Source organism: Saccopteryx leptura, chromosome 3 (assembly GCF_036850995.1).
Source record: "Saccopteryx leptura isolate mSacLep1 chromosome 3, mSacLep1_pri_phased_curated, whole genome shotgun sequence".
NCBI lineage: Eukaryota > Metazoa > Chordata > Mammalia > Chiroptera > Emballonuridae > Saccopteryx > Saccopteryx leptura.
In genome coordinates, this window is record NC_089505.1 from 92,617,745 (window position 1) to 92,633,146 (window position 15,402).

Sequence of the window (15,402 nt, forward strand, 5' to 3'; positions counted from 1 at the left end):
TCTGCGCCTCGCTGCCGTGTCCCCAGCGCCTAGCACAGGGTCAGGTCTGTAACAGGTGTGGTTGATCAGTATTGATAATACATTGGCAGGCCTTGTCTCCGAGGACATCTTCTCACGATGGCACATGTAAGTGCCAGGTTGGAAATCAGAGTCCCAAAGAGCGTAAATACTAAATCAAATTAGGGACACATGGCTTCATGGGGCTGCTTTTAGGACGTTTCTGTTGATAAATTAAAAACAATTATTTTTGGTGCTTCAACGGTGTCTGTTCCCCTCCCCCCCCCCCCCCCCCCCAGGCTCAGCATAGACCAAAGCCATCCCCTTGTGGAATTCTTGTGCCTTCAGAGTGGGCGGCCCTCTTTGGCGTCCCACAGGACCTGGTGCGGAGCGGGCAGTCTTTGAACGGTTATCAGATAAGTGGGGGGGACTAAGTTTAGGGTAAATCACAACCTGTGTTTTCCTCTTAGACGCCGACTGTTGCACATTAAAGGCTCAGAAAGCCTGCAGAGACTTGCCTGCTTGGCTTCAGGAGCCCGTGCCCTGGAGGTAAATGGCTGGGGCTTCGACCCCGGCTTTGCCTCCTGCCAGCTGTGTGTTCTTGGGCAAGCTGCCGAACCTCTCTGTGCTTCGGGTCCTCATGCACCAAGTGCGGCAGTGCCCATCTCCTGAAGATCTTGTGAAGATTAAGTTTGCTGCTCCACGGCAAGCCCGGGCACGGCGCTCGGCGTGTGGTGAGTGCGGAAACGTCAGCTGCAGTGACGCAGATGGTGATGAGGATGACGCGTGTGGCATCTGGGAAAACCTGCTCCGCCGAGCCCCGTGGGGGACATGCTGGTGGGGTGGAAAAAAACATCAGGATGTTTCCCATTCCATGCCGGCCACTGCCTGGACATGTGTCCGAGGGTGCCCCCCGTAGTGTGGCTGGGCCCACGTGTCTGTCCTCCGCAGGGAGGAAGCCTCCATGTAGCCAGTGAGTGGTTCCCCGAACCAAGTTGCGTGCAGGCTCCCGGTGCGGCTGAGTCGCCCAGAGTGGCTGACCGGCTGGGTCCAAGTCATTTAGCATCTGCAGGCTGCCTCTGTCCTGTTCTCCCCACCCCCACCCCACCCCCACTCTGTAAAACAGGTTGATCTACCCTAACCCTAGCTACCCTGCAGCCTGTTTGCAGTCAGCCAGGACATAGGGTGAGGGTTTTGGGGGTCCGGGGAGGGAGAAGGTGCCTGGGCACACTGTACTCAGTCCCCTGCATCCTGCAGCCCTGAGGATGAGGCCTCCAGGCCCACAGCCCACGCGCTGTTACGCTTTGGGCAGACTGTCACCCTGCTGACTAATGCCCCATTCGGACTCCTAGCAGGCGTGTGTGCCTTTCCCATGGCTGCGCCAGCCCTGTGTCTTGAGACGCCCTGCCCACCGGGCACACCCAGTCCTCTAGCCATCTCGGGTTACAGAGGAGCCCCTGAGATCCCACGAGGCCTCCCTGTCCCTCCGAAGCAGGCACCTCTGACTGTTAGCATTCTTGGACGGACATCAGACATCAGGTCCCAGAAATCCTGGTCACCTGGGCAGGTGCCACACAGGGCTTCCTAGACGGAGTCCCAGTGACTCCAGGATGTGGAAGTTGTCCCTGGACTTGACTTAACTCATCTTTTTAACCTCTTTGGTCTAAGTCAAACTTGAAAGACAAAGAATGGTGATAATAATAAAGTCTAAGCGCCCCCTACAGAGTTTTACCAGTTAAAAGAGCTTTTCTGTCTGGACCTGGTGGGAGTCCCACCCATACCTTTCCGTCCCACGCCGGGAATCTGCCTTTTTGTGTGTTCATGTCTTGACACATGTGTCCATGTGTTCTTTGAGGCGTCTGTCCCGTTCTTAGAAGTTCCCATGAAAGCGAGCAGACTGTCTGGGCTTGTCTGGGGAGGAGAGGGAGAGATGGCATTTGGGCACCAGAACAGGGGGGTGGGGGTGGGGGTAGCAGGAGCCACGTGCTGGGAGAGGCAGGAGCGTGAAGGGCAAAGGGAGCGGAGCTGGGGCTCCTGCCACCGAGCCTGGCGCCGCCCCGGCGGGGTGGCATCGTGAGCCCCTGCACTGAGCTGAGCCGGGAGCCTGTGGTGGGTAGAGAGGTCTGTGGAGTCGGGCTCAGAGAATTGTTGCGAGAAGGAACAGGGAGGACCTGGTCCCTCGGTTTGGGCAGGGCCTTGGCGGTGAGGGAGACCTCCCGGAAGTGACTTCCTGGGATGGTTTGGTCCCTTGAGCGACAGAGACGGGCACGTTTGGGGTTGAGTTAGATCATGAGCCTTGCTCCGGGCTCGCCGTCTGCTTGTGCAGGGACCGTCCTCTGAGCTCCATCGTGTGCCAGGCAGGAGGCAGGCCGGTGGCTGGGGGACAGTGGTGGATTCAGGCTGTGCTCGCGGGGGCTCAGTCCAGGGGGAGAGGCAGGGGAGGGGCAGTTACGGAGCACCGGGTGCCCTCGCCACAGGGCCACCTGCCTTGTCTCCCAGGGTTCCTTTTCCCGAGGCCAGTAGCTTCCTCCCTGCCATCAGTGTCCCCAGATAGTAAGCCCAGGCGTGCCTCCTCTCTTCTTCCCAAGAACAGCTTGCTGTGTGGCCACCTTGCTTGGGCTCAGCCTGAGTGAAGGGCTTCTTGGTATGGTGTCTGGGGTCCCCTGTCCCTCTCCTGTCCTGGCACGGTGACAGGCAGCCACAGTAGGGATGTCTCCCTGGCAGCTTCCTGGGGCTGAGGTCCTGGCTGGCTGGGACAGGAAAGGTTGGCTCTATAACTGGAGTTTCGTTATGAGCTATCTCATGCTGGGCATCTGGAGTTCAAGGCAAACGCGTTTGGGGAAACGATGGCCTCTGGAGACCTCGGAACCTGGTGTAAAACCCAGCGAGGCCCAGAGGAGACGCGTCTTTCAGATGCGTGGAGGCCAAGTCCGGAGCTGGCTGGGGGCACAGCGCCTCCCGGGAGCTGGGGAGAGAGGAGAGGGAAGGAAATCGGTCCGCTACAGGCAGGTTCAGCTCCGGAGTCGATCCCTGCGGATCCCGGCCCCCTCCCTCTTTCCCCTTCTCCCTCCTGCCCTGCTCTTGGTGCCTCTCCCTGTGACCATGAACGGATTACCTAGCTTTCTGTGCTTCTGTCCCCTCAGCCATAGAGAGGGCACAACAGCCTGTCTCACGTGGCTGAAGGGACGGTTAAAGGAAAAACCACCAAGCGCCGCCAGCAGGGCTTATGATGCCAACCCCTCAGGTGGGTTCAAACCTTTGCCCTCGGTCCCCCAAGCCCTCCCATTGGAGAGACTTTCTCTACAAAACGTCACTAGGCACTGGGAACCCCTCCCCCAGGCTTCACAGCCAGGCCCCTCTTAGACACTGCCACCCAGCACGTTGCTTGCACTTGAAGGTGTCCCCCAGCCCCTTGCTCCCCAGCCTCAGCGTGCAGGTGCCTGTCTAGGGACCTTGTTAAATACAGATTCTGAGTCAGGAGGTCTGGAGGGGGCTGAGTGGCTGGTTTCTAACTAGCGCCCTCTCCCCCTGGACTGCCAACGCTGCTGCTCTAAGACCACAGTTTGAGTGGATGGATCATAGAAGAGCGGCTCTTAAAATTGGCTTTTAAAATTCTCAGTGCCCGGCTGCACCCCAGCTAAGTGAGGACCCTTAGGGCTGGGGAGGGGGCATCAGGCCAGTTTCTGTCTCACCAGGTGCTTCCAGTGAGCACTAGAGTTTGAGAAGCCCCTCCCCCCACGCCAGAGCTCCCCTGAGCCCACACGGTCCCAGCGCAAAGCCAACTCCTGGCTTCGTAGGTGGCTTGTGCGTCTGTCCTGTGAGCAAAGGCTCGCCTCCTATGGCTTTCTGGGATTTTGAAAAGAGCTGCTTGGTCTCCAGCACTATAGGGACTGTGTCAGGGAGGGGATCCAGGCTCCGCTGTCAAATGGTCCTGGATTCAGATCCTGGTTGCACCCTTGTTGGCTGAGAAAATGTAGACATTGGGCTTCCTAACTTCTCCAAGCCTCTGTCTCCTCCTCTGTGAGATGTGGATTGTCCCAGTCCCCACATCAGGGCCACTGGGAGTGTCTGAGGGGCTCCAGGAAGCCCCTGAAATGCCCCCAGCACATCTCATGCTCACTGGGTAACGCTATGCATTCTTCTCCTTGGTTGACATTCTCATGTTACAGGTGAGAAGGCTCTGGCTCAGAGAGGTAGAGGCATTTTTCAGAGGCCACAGAGCAAATAAGCGGGGGATCTAGGGCTGAAACTCCAGGCTCCTGCCTCCCAGCCTGGGGCCTCTGATGTTCCCTAGAACCTAAGGGGCTACTCTGTTTGGTAAGCTGGAGCCAACCTTTCCTGAAAGTGGCTGGTGGCTGGTGCCAGGAAGCAGGTGCTGTTTCCTGTAGCTCCTGCCTGTGGCCCTTGCCCAGCCTGGGTGGGGGATTTCAGCATCATCTCAGGTCAGCTCCCCTGCACTCCTCCACGCGCTCTGGGCTCCTCGCTCACCCCCGGCAAAAGCGCAGAACAGCAGACGCGGACTTAGATGGATTGTACTCTGAGGATTTATGGAGAGTTGTGTAAGGGTCCTGGGCGGCTGAGTGGCCCAACCACTTGGGAGTTGCATCCCAGACGGTCCCTCTTGATGCATGTGGGAGGAAGAGATGGAAGGTGGGCGTGGCAGAAGGGGGCCTCAACAACTCAACGTCCAGGCAGCCTGGTGGGGAACCTGGATGAGCGTGCTGGCCGGGTGGGGACCAGAGGGACCTCAGGAGGACATCCTGGGGCTGGCAGCTCCTCCTCTCCCCAAACCTGTCCCCTCTCTGCCCCCCCTTGACCACAGTCTCCTTGACTGAGCTCTCTGGACCCTGACCCCTCTTCCTTTCTTCCCTCTGCCTCTTGAACCCACTTCTTCCAGGTCTTTGTGTCAAATTGTCTTGGAAGCTGCTGTTACCAAGGTTCCCAGCAACCTCCAGGCTGCTAAATGTCACGGTCAGTTGGTTCTGTCTGGTCTTGACCCGTCAGCAGCATGGACACTGTTATTCCTTCCTCTTCTTTTGAAATGCCTGTTACCTTTGACACCACCCTGCGCTTTGTGACATCACCAGTTGCTGCCCCGGGTCCCTTTCTCAGTCCTGGACTCCTCTTTGTCCCCACTCCCTGTAGGAGACCACCCTGTCCACCCAGATGCTGACCAGCCCCAGGATCCTCGGAGGTGCCTTCTGATCACCCACTGGACTTCTCCCTTGGGTGTTGAACAAACATTTCAAATTTGATCCTTCCAAAACGGATCTCCCCTCACCCCACCCCACCCCACCCCAGAAACCACGTTTCCCTCCTGCCGTGCCCGCGGCTCAGTTGGACAGAAACCATCGGACCTGGAGTCCGTCCAGACGCCAGTCTCTGTCACACCCCCCCACCCCCACCGCACTGCCTGGCCCTGACATGCAGCTCATCAGCAAGTCCTGTTGGCGCAGCTAAAAAAATGTCCAAATTTAGCCCGTCTGGTGGGCTGGCTGGGGGGCCCTGCTCACATGGGGGTGCCAGCCAGCCCGTGGTGCCCTCACAGGCCACCTCCCGGGCCTCTGCTCTCCGCCCTGAGTCTTGCCCAGGTAGTGAATGAGCTGACCGCAGGGCCTCGATCGCACAGCCTCGGGGAGAAGTTCACACTGGTTCCTCTGCCCTGAGCTTGGACTGAGAGGCCCAGGCCCTCAGAGGGACTCCCCTCTGTGAACACTGCAGGCCTCTTGGTCTCATCCGGGACTTCGCCCTGGCTGTGTGTTAATTCACTTGTTTTAATAGATAGGTATTGAGAGCTTCCTCATCAGCTTGGGCACTGTTGACGTGTTGGGCAGTTCTCTGTCGTGGGGGCCATCCTGTGCATTGTATGATTGATGTTCAGCCACACCCTGGCCCCACCCACTAGGTGACAGTAGCGTCCTCCCTCCCCTCAGACGTGACAACCAGAGCTGTCGCCTGACACTGCAGACGTGTGCCCTGCTTGAGGACCGCTCCTGTACCCCTGGTGTTTTGGCTTGTTCCCGTCCCCGGCTCTCGGGCAGCGCTGGCTCCCAGCCGGCGCCTGGGGCAGGTGAAGCTTCCAGAAGCCCCCGCCTGCCTCAGTGCCCACCTCCCCTCACCCGGGACCCTGCTCACTTCCATTCTTCTATCTCCGGGGGCAGACTTGGGACCTGGGACAAGTCACTGTGCCTCCGTTTCCCCATCTGGAAATCAGGGGTATGCAGTACCCACCGGGCTGGGAACGCTGCGAAGAATAAGACAGCTGATATACCAGAAGTGCTTAGCACCGTGTCATTCCTGTTCAACACGTGTTTATTTGTGGGGTGCAGCAGTAAACAAGACAAAGACCCTGGCCTTGGGGTCACAGCTCACGGCGGGAACTGACACATTATCCTGTGACTGCGATTCAGTGTAACAAGTGCTGCGACGGGCCTGGCCTGTGGTGGTGCAGTGCATAGAGTGTCGGCCTAGAATGCTGAGGTCGCTGGTTCAGAACCCTGGGCTTGCCCGGTCAAAGCACATAAGAGAAGCAACTACTATGAGTTGATGCTTCTTGCTCCTTACCTCCACCTTTTTCTCTGTCTCCCCTCTCTCTAAAATAAATAAATAAATAAATAAATCACAAGTGCTATGATGGGAAGTATGAAGGGCAGTGGGAGCTGGCAGGAGGGACACTTCATTCAGGAGACAAAGAAGGAAGGCTTCCTGGAGGAGGTGGTATGCCAGCAGGACCTGAAAGATGGGAGAAGGAAGGGCAGGAATAATGATCTGGGTTACCTATTATAAAAAAGAAGAAAAAAAGATTTCCTGAAGGAAAAAAGAAGTCCAATTTAATGGGCTATAGTAGCAAATAGGGCCAAACTCTGTCGCAGGGTCCTGGGTCACACCCCCTCAGTGGCCCCTGACAGGAAAGTGAGGCCAGGGCAGAGGTCAAGTGTAGAGTTAACAGCCTGGAGGGGACCAGCCCTCCTCCGTCTCCCCACCATAGGCATGGGTGAAACTTGGTGCTAAAACCTTCCCAGGTGCCTGGGAGGGAACAGTGCTGGGAGGCAGGTGGGGTCCTCGGGACAGCCCGCCGCTGGAGCTGTCTCCGGGAGCAGGGAAGGTGGTGGGCAGAGCAGGTGGCGCTCACATGGTCACCAGAGCTCACATCCCGTTGGCCTCGAGGGGCCCTGCACGGTGGTGTCTGGCTGGGCCCCTCGTGATGGTGTGTGTCATCTCTCCCCCTGCACAGCTACAGTCTCCGCCTGGCCACCCGATGCACTGCGCCCACTGTCCCGTACATCACCAGGCAGTGTAGGAGTGTCAAGGCCACGGTTGCTGCTCAGCTTCAAGGACCCCTCTTCAAAGAGTAGAAGTTTCACCTGCTCCCTGACAGGTATGAGGGGGTGCAGCAGCTGCCAGTTCCCTCTGGGTGGCTCTGGGGGAAGAGGGAGGATTGGGCTTGGCTCCTGGGGTGGGCTGGGAAGGAGAGAAAGGGGTGGGCGTGATGGTTTATGGAGCCCCCACTGTGTGCCAGGTGGGGCTGGGGGCCTCCTGCAAGAAGGGCACATAGTGGCCCGGTGTGTAGACCCTGGACCACCTGGGTTCAAATCCCAGCTCTGCCACTTACTGGCTGTGGGACCTCAGCCAGTTCGTCAGTCTCTCTGAGCCTCAGTTTCCTCATCTATAAAATAGGGACGGTAGGACCTACCTGATAGGATTTTGAGAATTACAAGTGTCAGTTGTATACAGAGCACCTGAAACAGTACCTGGCTAGGTAGGAACTGGTTATTGTTGCAATGATGACAATGATGATAATACTGCTTAGTTCTTACTCGAGGCCCTCGGGGCTTTAAGCCCAGGAGAGACTGTCGAGCCCTATTCCCACAATACATTTGAAAGTAAAGGCAATGCTACTCTGCAAAATAATCAATTAGATTTTTGTTGAACCAGAAGTCTCTTTTCGAGGTTTTCTGATGGTAAAGCCTGAATTCATTCAAAGAAGCCTTACTTGGTACCTTCAGGGAGCTTGGGCTGTGTTAGTGATCTGGAGCAGGCTTGGGTTTCCCTGCTGGTGACTCAGCCTGACCTCTTTCACTGGGTCCCCAAGACCAGCCTCTCAAACATGACGGGAGGACCTTGTGCACCGAGACACGAGGACCCTCGTTAAAGATACAGACCCCAGGGTCCCACTCCAGTGTACTGAGCAAGCATGTGTGTGCGTGCAGGGCCTGGGAACTTGCATTAGCAGGTGGCTGGTGGTCCTGGTCACACTCAAGTTTGGGGCCATTTGGAATGAGAACACAGTTGTTTCAGGCGAGAATGGGCTGAATCCCAAACCTCCAGGGTCGTTTTTGTTGTACCTTCCTGCCCTCCCAACCTGACAGCTCGTTCACCCCTCCCTTACTTAGGTGGAGTTTCTGGGCACGACCTTATTTCTTGGGGGGCTCAGGAGGGAAATGGAAATAAAACCCACTTTCCCCGGAGAGTCTGTTGTTGGCAGCCGGCACTGAGCCCGCCTCTCAGGAAGCAGGTTCCGAGAGGGGACATGACGCCGAGCTGGCCATGCTGTGCAGCAGAGTTGACAGGGACACGAAGCTAGCACAGAACAGGACAGCCTGGATCGCCCCCCCCCCCCTCCTCCCACTGTGCAGAGGGGAGGGGGGCGCCTGGGCCGGGGGCGTGGCCAGAGTCTTCCGGAGAATGAGAGGCAGTGCCAGAATGAGCAGCTCCTGACTCGGGGTTCCGTGTGCCCCCCAGGATCCTCCCAGTGGTGGCAGGTGCTGCGGGGCGGCCCTCTGTGTTGACGGGCATGTCAGGTGTGCCTTCTACCTAGAGCAGGTGTTCTCTGCAGCCCGAGGGAGAGCCAGGTGCCCCAGACTGATGTCCTGCATGGACTGGGCATTCCGTTGACTGCGGCAGTCCCGCCGTGACCGCGCCTCGCTGTGGGGCTCCCCTGCTCCCGGGGGGCAGGCATGGCCCTGGGTGGATACCTTCTTTTCCCTTATTTTCAAACTCGTGCAGGTTCCCAAGGAAGCCCGGGAGCAGGGTGAGGACTCGCTGTCTTGCAGGTGCCACCTTCTGGCTGTGTCCTCGCATGGCAGAGGGAGGACGTTCTGGTGTCTCTCCTTCCAAGGGCACGTGTCCCATCCCAAAGACCCCAGATCCTAATGCCGTTACGCTGAGGCTAGGGCCCAGTTGTGGGGGGACAGTGCAGCCCTCACAGTTCCAGAATGATTTTTTTAGATGCCGCGAAGGGCTGTGTAGGTCCACACCCTCGTTCTACAGAGAGGGACAGGTGACCGGCCTGGGAGCAGAACTCACGTCTTCTGACTCCCGGAGGGACGGACCATGGACTTGTGGCTGTCCCTGCTGAGGGGGTTGTTCTGAGAAAGCGGTGACACCAGGACCTGGGTCCACACTGTTGCCCTTGGGTCAGGGGCGCGGTGGCCAGTCTACTGGAGAGTCTGGGGCGAGCGAGCTTTTGTCCCAACATCCGCCTCTGACTGTCCTCGCCACGCCTCCCGTGCCTTAACAAAGTCGCAGGCCGAGTCCAGATCTTTCTGTCCACTTTCTCATGTAAGGAAGCACCCACTGGTGTGTCTCCCTTTGCACACCCTGGCTTGCCTGTCTCATTCCCGTCCGTGGGGCCAGCCGCTCTTGTGCCCGAGGGTCTAGGAGCGGAGGTTTGGGAAAGGTACTGGCACCTCTCACTTTTTCATTTAAGTTAAAAAATGGGATACGTCAATCTGTGGTGATAGAGGTCAGGGTAGCGGTTATCCTGGGGGTGACTGTTAGTGGTTATCCTCAAAGGGGGCTGGGTCCGGGGCCGAGGGGAGTGTGGGCTAGTCCTTCCTGATCGGGGTGCTGGTCACTCAGGCGTGTTCCCTGTGGAAATTCACCAGGCTCCACTTTGCTCTACTTTGCTCTGCGTGTGTGCTCTGTACATCAGTAAACAGTTAAACTGGGAAAATTCAGTGGGATAATTCTTGAACAGCCAGCCCCTGTAGGCACCGAATGTGTGGCTACCGCGGTTACTGTTCTTTCCTTTGTCTCCTCAGCACCTGAAGTGACCTGGAATCAGAGAAGCCAAAGGGACCGGCCTTCTGCCCTGCAGGAAGTACTGACCTGTTCCATTCTACGAGCCTACGAGAGAGAGGGAGTGTGTGGGTGCGTGCTGGCGTGCGTGCGGTCTCCAGACGAGTGTCCCAAGTCCCATGGAGGCAGCTGACTCCACACCATGGATGACACGTGGGGGCCACCCCCGGGACCCTGTCCTGCAGCTCAGCCTTCCTGCAGGGGGGTGGGTGCCTCTCCTACTATGCAATTTTTCAAGAGCTCCTTGATCCTGCTTTTTTGCTTCTCAAGTTGTCCTTTGCCATGCCGGGGACCTTGGTCTGGCCCAGGGGTCGGCTCCAGCCCTCTCTGCAGAAGGCCCTCCGGAGGAGGCCAGGTTCCCCTTCCAGCCATCCCGCCCCGCCCCACCTCCTCCTCCCCTCCGCCATCTCTGGGAATCAATAGTGTGTAGACACCGTGGAGCCTCGCTGACTGTCCCCCCTCGGCCTGCGCACTTGGAAAACCCCCTTCTTGGCCTGAGGAGTCTGAGCTGCCAGCTCTTGGGTCATTTCCAGATTTGAAATTGTGGTTAGTCCACGTGCTTGGGGAGAAAGCCCTGGTCCCCATTTATGGACCGGGTCCCTCCCATGGGAGAAGCAGGGGGTGGGGCCGTGGCGGGGGAAGTGTGTCCCGTGTGCTCCTTGGCCTCACCCAGTGGGACCATCAACACTTTTAGTATCTGAGCTGCTCAGATGAGCTGAAAAGAGAACCGAACAAGCAGAAACTGGGAAACGAGAACTAAGTTGGAAGATTAAAAGCATGGGGTGGGGGGGGGGGGGGATTGAGAGATTTCTGGAAGCTCTCAGCGGCCTGCCAGGGGTCGGGGGAGGCGGCTCCTGCTTCCTGGCGGGGCAGCCCGTGCCTCGGAGAAATGGGTGAGCGGAGCTAGGAGTTGGGGCCCAGTGAGGGTCTTGGGCTTTGTGCCTTTGGGGCAGACCCCAGAAAGGATGTCTGAGACCACTCGCGCCGTTTCCTCGGCCCCGTGTTTCGCAGTGACGTATCCAACCCAAAGTGGAAGGAGGGAACTTTGAAGCGTGCGAGTGGTCACACACACACACACACACACACACACACACATACAAAAAGGGACTTTTTTCAGGGCTACTATGGTTGATCTTGCAACTCTGTAAATATGTATGTAAACACTTTTAAAAAGCACGTATTTATGTCCCTGACTGTAAATGCCCCATTTTTAAAGTTTTATAACTTGTGTTATTTAATTAATCAGTCGACTGGCTGCAGTGCAGACTCCGATAATGGTCCAGGAGAAAGTTCTGTGAGATCCTCACATGGGCAGAAACACGCTGATCGTTGGCCAACATCACCGTTCTCCCACTTCCCACCCAGCTAACAACCGTGGTGTGTTTTAAATTTCCGTAAACTGGAAGGAATCCCTTTTTGCCCGCTCCTGAGATGAACCCTCACAAGCATGAAGATCTGTGGCTGTCCCTTACCGCTAATGATACAATGTTGTCCCATTCGTGTCGACACTCACAGACTGCTCCCATCCTCGCAGTTCTTAAGGGTCCTTCCTCATTCGGCAGCAAGGGGTTATGGACCCCAAACTTTAAAAGTCACTTTCAGCCAGTGGTGAATTCTGGAAATGTTCTATGTGGGGGAGGGAGGTGGGAGCCACTCAGATTTTGCATGTGCAAACGTGCCCTGGTCAGCCTTCCACACTCCGAGACTGTCAGGAAAACTGTTGTGAGCCATCCAGGCATGGAAAGGGACAGCGATTTTATAGAGAGCGGCACTTCCCGGTCCGCAGTGGCTTTGGAGCGTGGGCTTGGATCTTGGGGAGATGGTTCTGTATCTGCCATGTGAAGAAAATTAACAATAAAAGTGTGAAGTGTGATTGTAAAGTTAAGACACGTGGGAGTGGTCATTTGAGTTTCTGGATATGACGGCTTCCATTTTGGTGACATCTGTGTCGTGGGGATGAGAGGGGGCTCGGGAGAGGAGGGGTCCCCGAGGGCTCTGTCCCTGCCGTGAGAGGAAGCTCCCTGTGGGAACACCTTACCTGGTGAGCTGGCGGTCTCTGCCCTCAAACCCCTCTCCACCTGCCAGTAGGCAGGTGAGCCATTTCACCAAGACAAGAAAGGCTACCTGTGATTGCAGACGTATTTCCTTTCAACAGTTTGTAGTGCCGGTGGTGGAGACCAGGCAGGTTCTCACTGGATGCGGGCAGAGGATAGAGGAACCGCGGGGCCAGAAAGCGTTGGGTCATACCCATTTATTGGCGGCTTGCAGAGAGGGGCGAGCAGATAAACAAAGGAAAACCACTTTTCAGAGTGGAGGGCAAGGGATCAGGAACACCGTCCCTCACGGTGGTGGCCGAGGGAACCAGGGAACCGCACCTCGCAGTGGTGGGAGAACAATCTGGGAGAATCGCCCCTGAGGGAAAGCACCCACAGCTTTTCATAGAGACACACATGTGGCTTTCTGCCCCGTGCTCACACACTAATCATGCAAAGTGCTTGCAGCCGGGAAACCAGTGAGCAAACCTGACACAGCTGTTTCTCCCACACAGCGTTATTGAGCTCTAGATCCCATACCGTGCAACTTACCCGTTTAATTGTACACACCCATGGTTTATAGTTCACAGAGTTGTGCCACCAACCGTGCTATCAATTTTAGAACATTTTCATCCCCATTCCTCCCCAGAGCCCCTGGACCTTTGCTCCACCCCAGAGGTATGGTCGTACCAGAAGCACAGATCTAAAAGCAGGGGCCAAGGGGTCACCAGCCAGGGTGTCCCAGTGGAACCTGAGCTCTACGTCGATCAGGCGTCCCTGATTCGACTTCCCCACACAGTGGGACACTCCTGCTCATCAGCAGGGCTGGCAGCCTCTTCCAGACTACTCTTGAGGTGGCTGTGAGGATGCTACATATCAGTGCCGAGACCCACTGCCACCAGAGGAAAGACACGACCAACACACAAGTTAGTTGCAAGAATCACACAGGCAGTTTATTATTCACATATCCTTTTGGCGTGCCTGGGCACAGCTTAAGGGGGCCGCGTCAGCGTGCTTCTCTCAGCTGACCTTGGTCAGAATGGCGTGGGGACAGTCCACATTGGAGTCTGGGCGACTAGCGCAGCAGGGGGCCCCTCAGCTTTAGTACATTTTCTGGCCTACACCTTCTAACAGGTGTCAGTCTACAGGATTACCACCTCAAACCACCTTCTAACAAGTATCCATCTATGGGATTACCACCTCAAACCACCTTCTAACAAGTATCAATCTATAGGATTATCACCTCAAACCATCTTCTAACAAGTATCAATCTATGGGATTATCACCTCAAACCACCTTTTTGGGAGTTCCTCGCAGGGAGCCCTTTTTATGTTAATCTACTGAAATGTCTCATCAAGCCACCTTTTTAACGTGTTCCTAGGGAAGCTTCTTGTTTATGTTAACCTACAGAGTTATGACATCAAGCCACTTTTTATATATAACTTCACACACAGGCTAACTGGGCCCTGAGCGAAAGACAGAGTCTGCCTGTCATGTCTGTGCACACTAGATTAATCCCTATCCGGACAGCATGGCCTTATTTACTTTCCTTAATTGCTTTTAATATTATATTCTAGTTATTTCTATATATCTTCCATATTTTTCTATATTTTTCTATATTTAATTATTATAACATTATATTACTGTAACACAGGGTTAATCACCAGCTCCTCTCCTCACCGGCCGTGTGATCTTGGGTGGGTCACGGACCTCTCAGTTTGGTTCCTTGTTTCTACAAGGGATTGTTCACTGTCCCCACCTTCCTATCTTCTAGTGAAGCTATAAGTGAACTACCACTGAGTCTCCTTTAGCTAAGTGAATGTAACCACTTCCCGGGTCACTTGGCTGATTGCTGAATAAGATTCTTGGCCTCCACCCCCACTCCCACAGAGTCAGAACCCCGGGAGGGGGTCTGGGCCACCTACATCTTTGTCACCTAATTCTACTCGTCCCGCCAAGTTTAATGCCTGCTCAGGTCAAGGACTACAGCTATAGCAACAACTGAAATAAACATTCCTGGCCTGAGCCAGAACCCCGTGGTCTCAGGGCCCATGGGTGGGCCAGGTGTTCCTGGTTAATGCTGGTTGAGGACGAAAGGAGGCTTGAGGCTGCAGGGCTAGCTGCTTGGCCAAGGGAGCAGGAAGTATTTCTTTGAGCTCCCTGCTCCAAAGAGGGAGATCTGAGCCCCCTTAGGTGTGAGGTGAAGTGGTGGTCTGGGTGGGGTGGGGTGTCCAGCTCCCTCTGACCTGCTGAGTATAAGTTCTAGGCTAGGGGACTAGAAGAAGCATTAGAATGCACCAACAGCTTTGCCTTGCCACGGCTCAGCCTTGAAGACAGACTCTTCACCCCCACCCCATCTCCCTGCTGGAGGGGACCTGTGCTGCAAGAGGAGGTCCTGGCCCAGGGTCCACCCCTTCTTTGCAACAGGCAGGTGGGGTCGGGCATGAAGCGCCCAGCACAGTGGGAACCAGAAGCTGCAGCCTGCCCCCGATGGATGGAGCACAAAGTAAGTCAGTTTCCCTTCTGATCTGCCCTCCTACGTCAGCCGCAGGGGAGATACGAGCCAGTCACTGACTTCCACACAGGGCCTGGGTACGGGGCCTGGGGGCCACTGAGAGTCAGCACCTGCATGGTTCTAAGAGTGAAGGTCTTTCTAAATTTTGCACCCTAATGCCTGACTTATTTTCCCATAGCCCTAGTCACCTATGGTGCTGGGTGGACATCTTTGAATCTCACCGTGTCACTCTAAGAACTCTTCAAGGGCTTTTCGTGCACTTAGAATAAAATCCAACTCTCTTCTCTGGTTTAGGAGGTCCTCTGCTCCCAGCCTCGCCTTGCATATACACCCCCACCCTGCCCTCCCTGTTCCAGCTATAGCAATCGTCTTTCAGCTCCTGGATGAAGTGAGCTCTCTGCCACAGAGCCTTTGCACAAACTAATCACTCTGCCTGCAATGACTCTCCCTACTCCCCTTCAATAGCTACATGGCTCTCAGCCTAAGTGGTGTCTCCTCAACTTCCTTCCCTGACGACTCAGTCCAAAGTGGCCTCCTGGTCACCTGTCACTTGGCCTTGTTGATTTTATTTACTACCTGAGATTTTTCTACGTAGTTTCTCAGCCTCTCTGGAATGGCAGCCCCCCTGGAAGCAGAGGGGCCGTATCTGTCTCCCCCCCCCCCACCGTGGGCTCCCTGTAGGCCCTCAGGGTTCACTGCAGGCTGCCCAGAGAGGCACTCGTGGGGAAAGTGGGCTGCACAGAGTCCTGCATGAGTGGGAACTGGACACAGCTGAAT

The 15,402-nt window shown here is 56.0% G+C and overlaps 1 protein-coding gene across 7 annotated transcripts in view; it reads left to right on the forward strand.

Moving 5' to 3' along the window:
- Positions 1–11,952, forward strand: part of PRDM2 (PR/SET domain 2) — a 111,377-nt gene extending 99,425 nt beyond the window's left edge. For 4 of the 7 annotated variants that reach the window (XM_066375109.1, XM_066375116.1, XM_066375118.1 and 1 more), the window contains 2 exons: positions 7,232–7,375; positions 10,041–10,168. In XM_066375109.1, coding sequence (XP_066231206.1) covers positions 7,232–7,352 — 121 coding nt within the window. In that variant the 3' untranslated portion in view covers positions 7,353–7,375; positions 10,041–10,168. Of the gene's footprint in view, positions 1–7,231; positions 7,376–10,040 lie in introns of those variants that run through there. The other 3 variants (XM_066375111.1, XM_066375113.1, XM_066375119.1) reach the window with 2 other exon arrangements.
- The last annotated feature ends 3,450 nt before the right edge of the window (positions 11,953–15,402 follow it).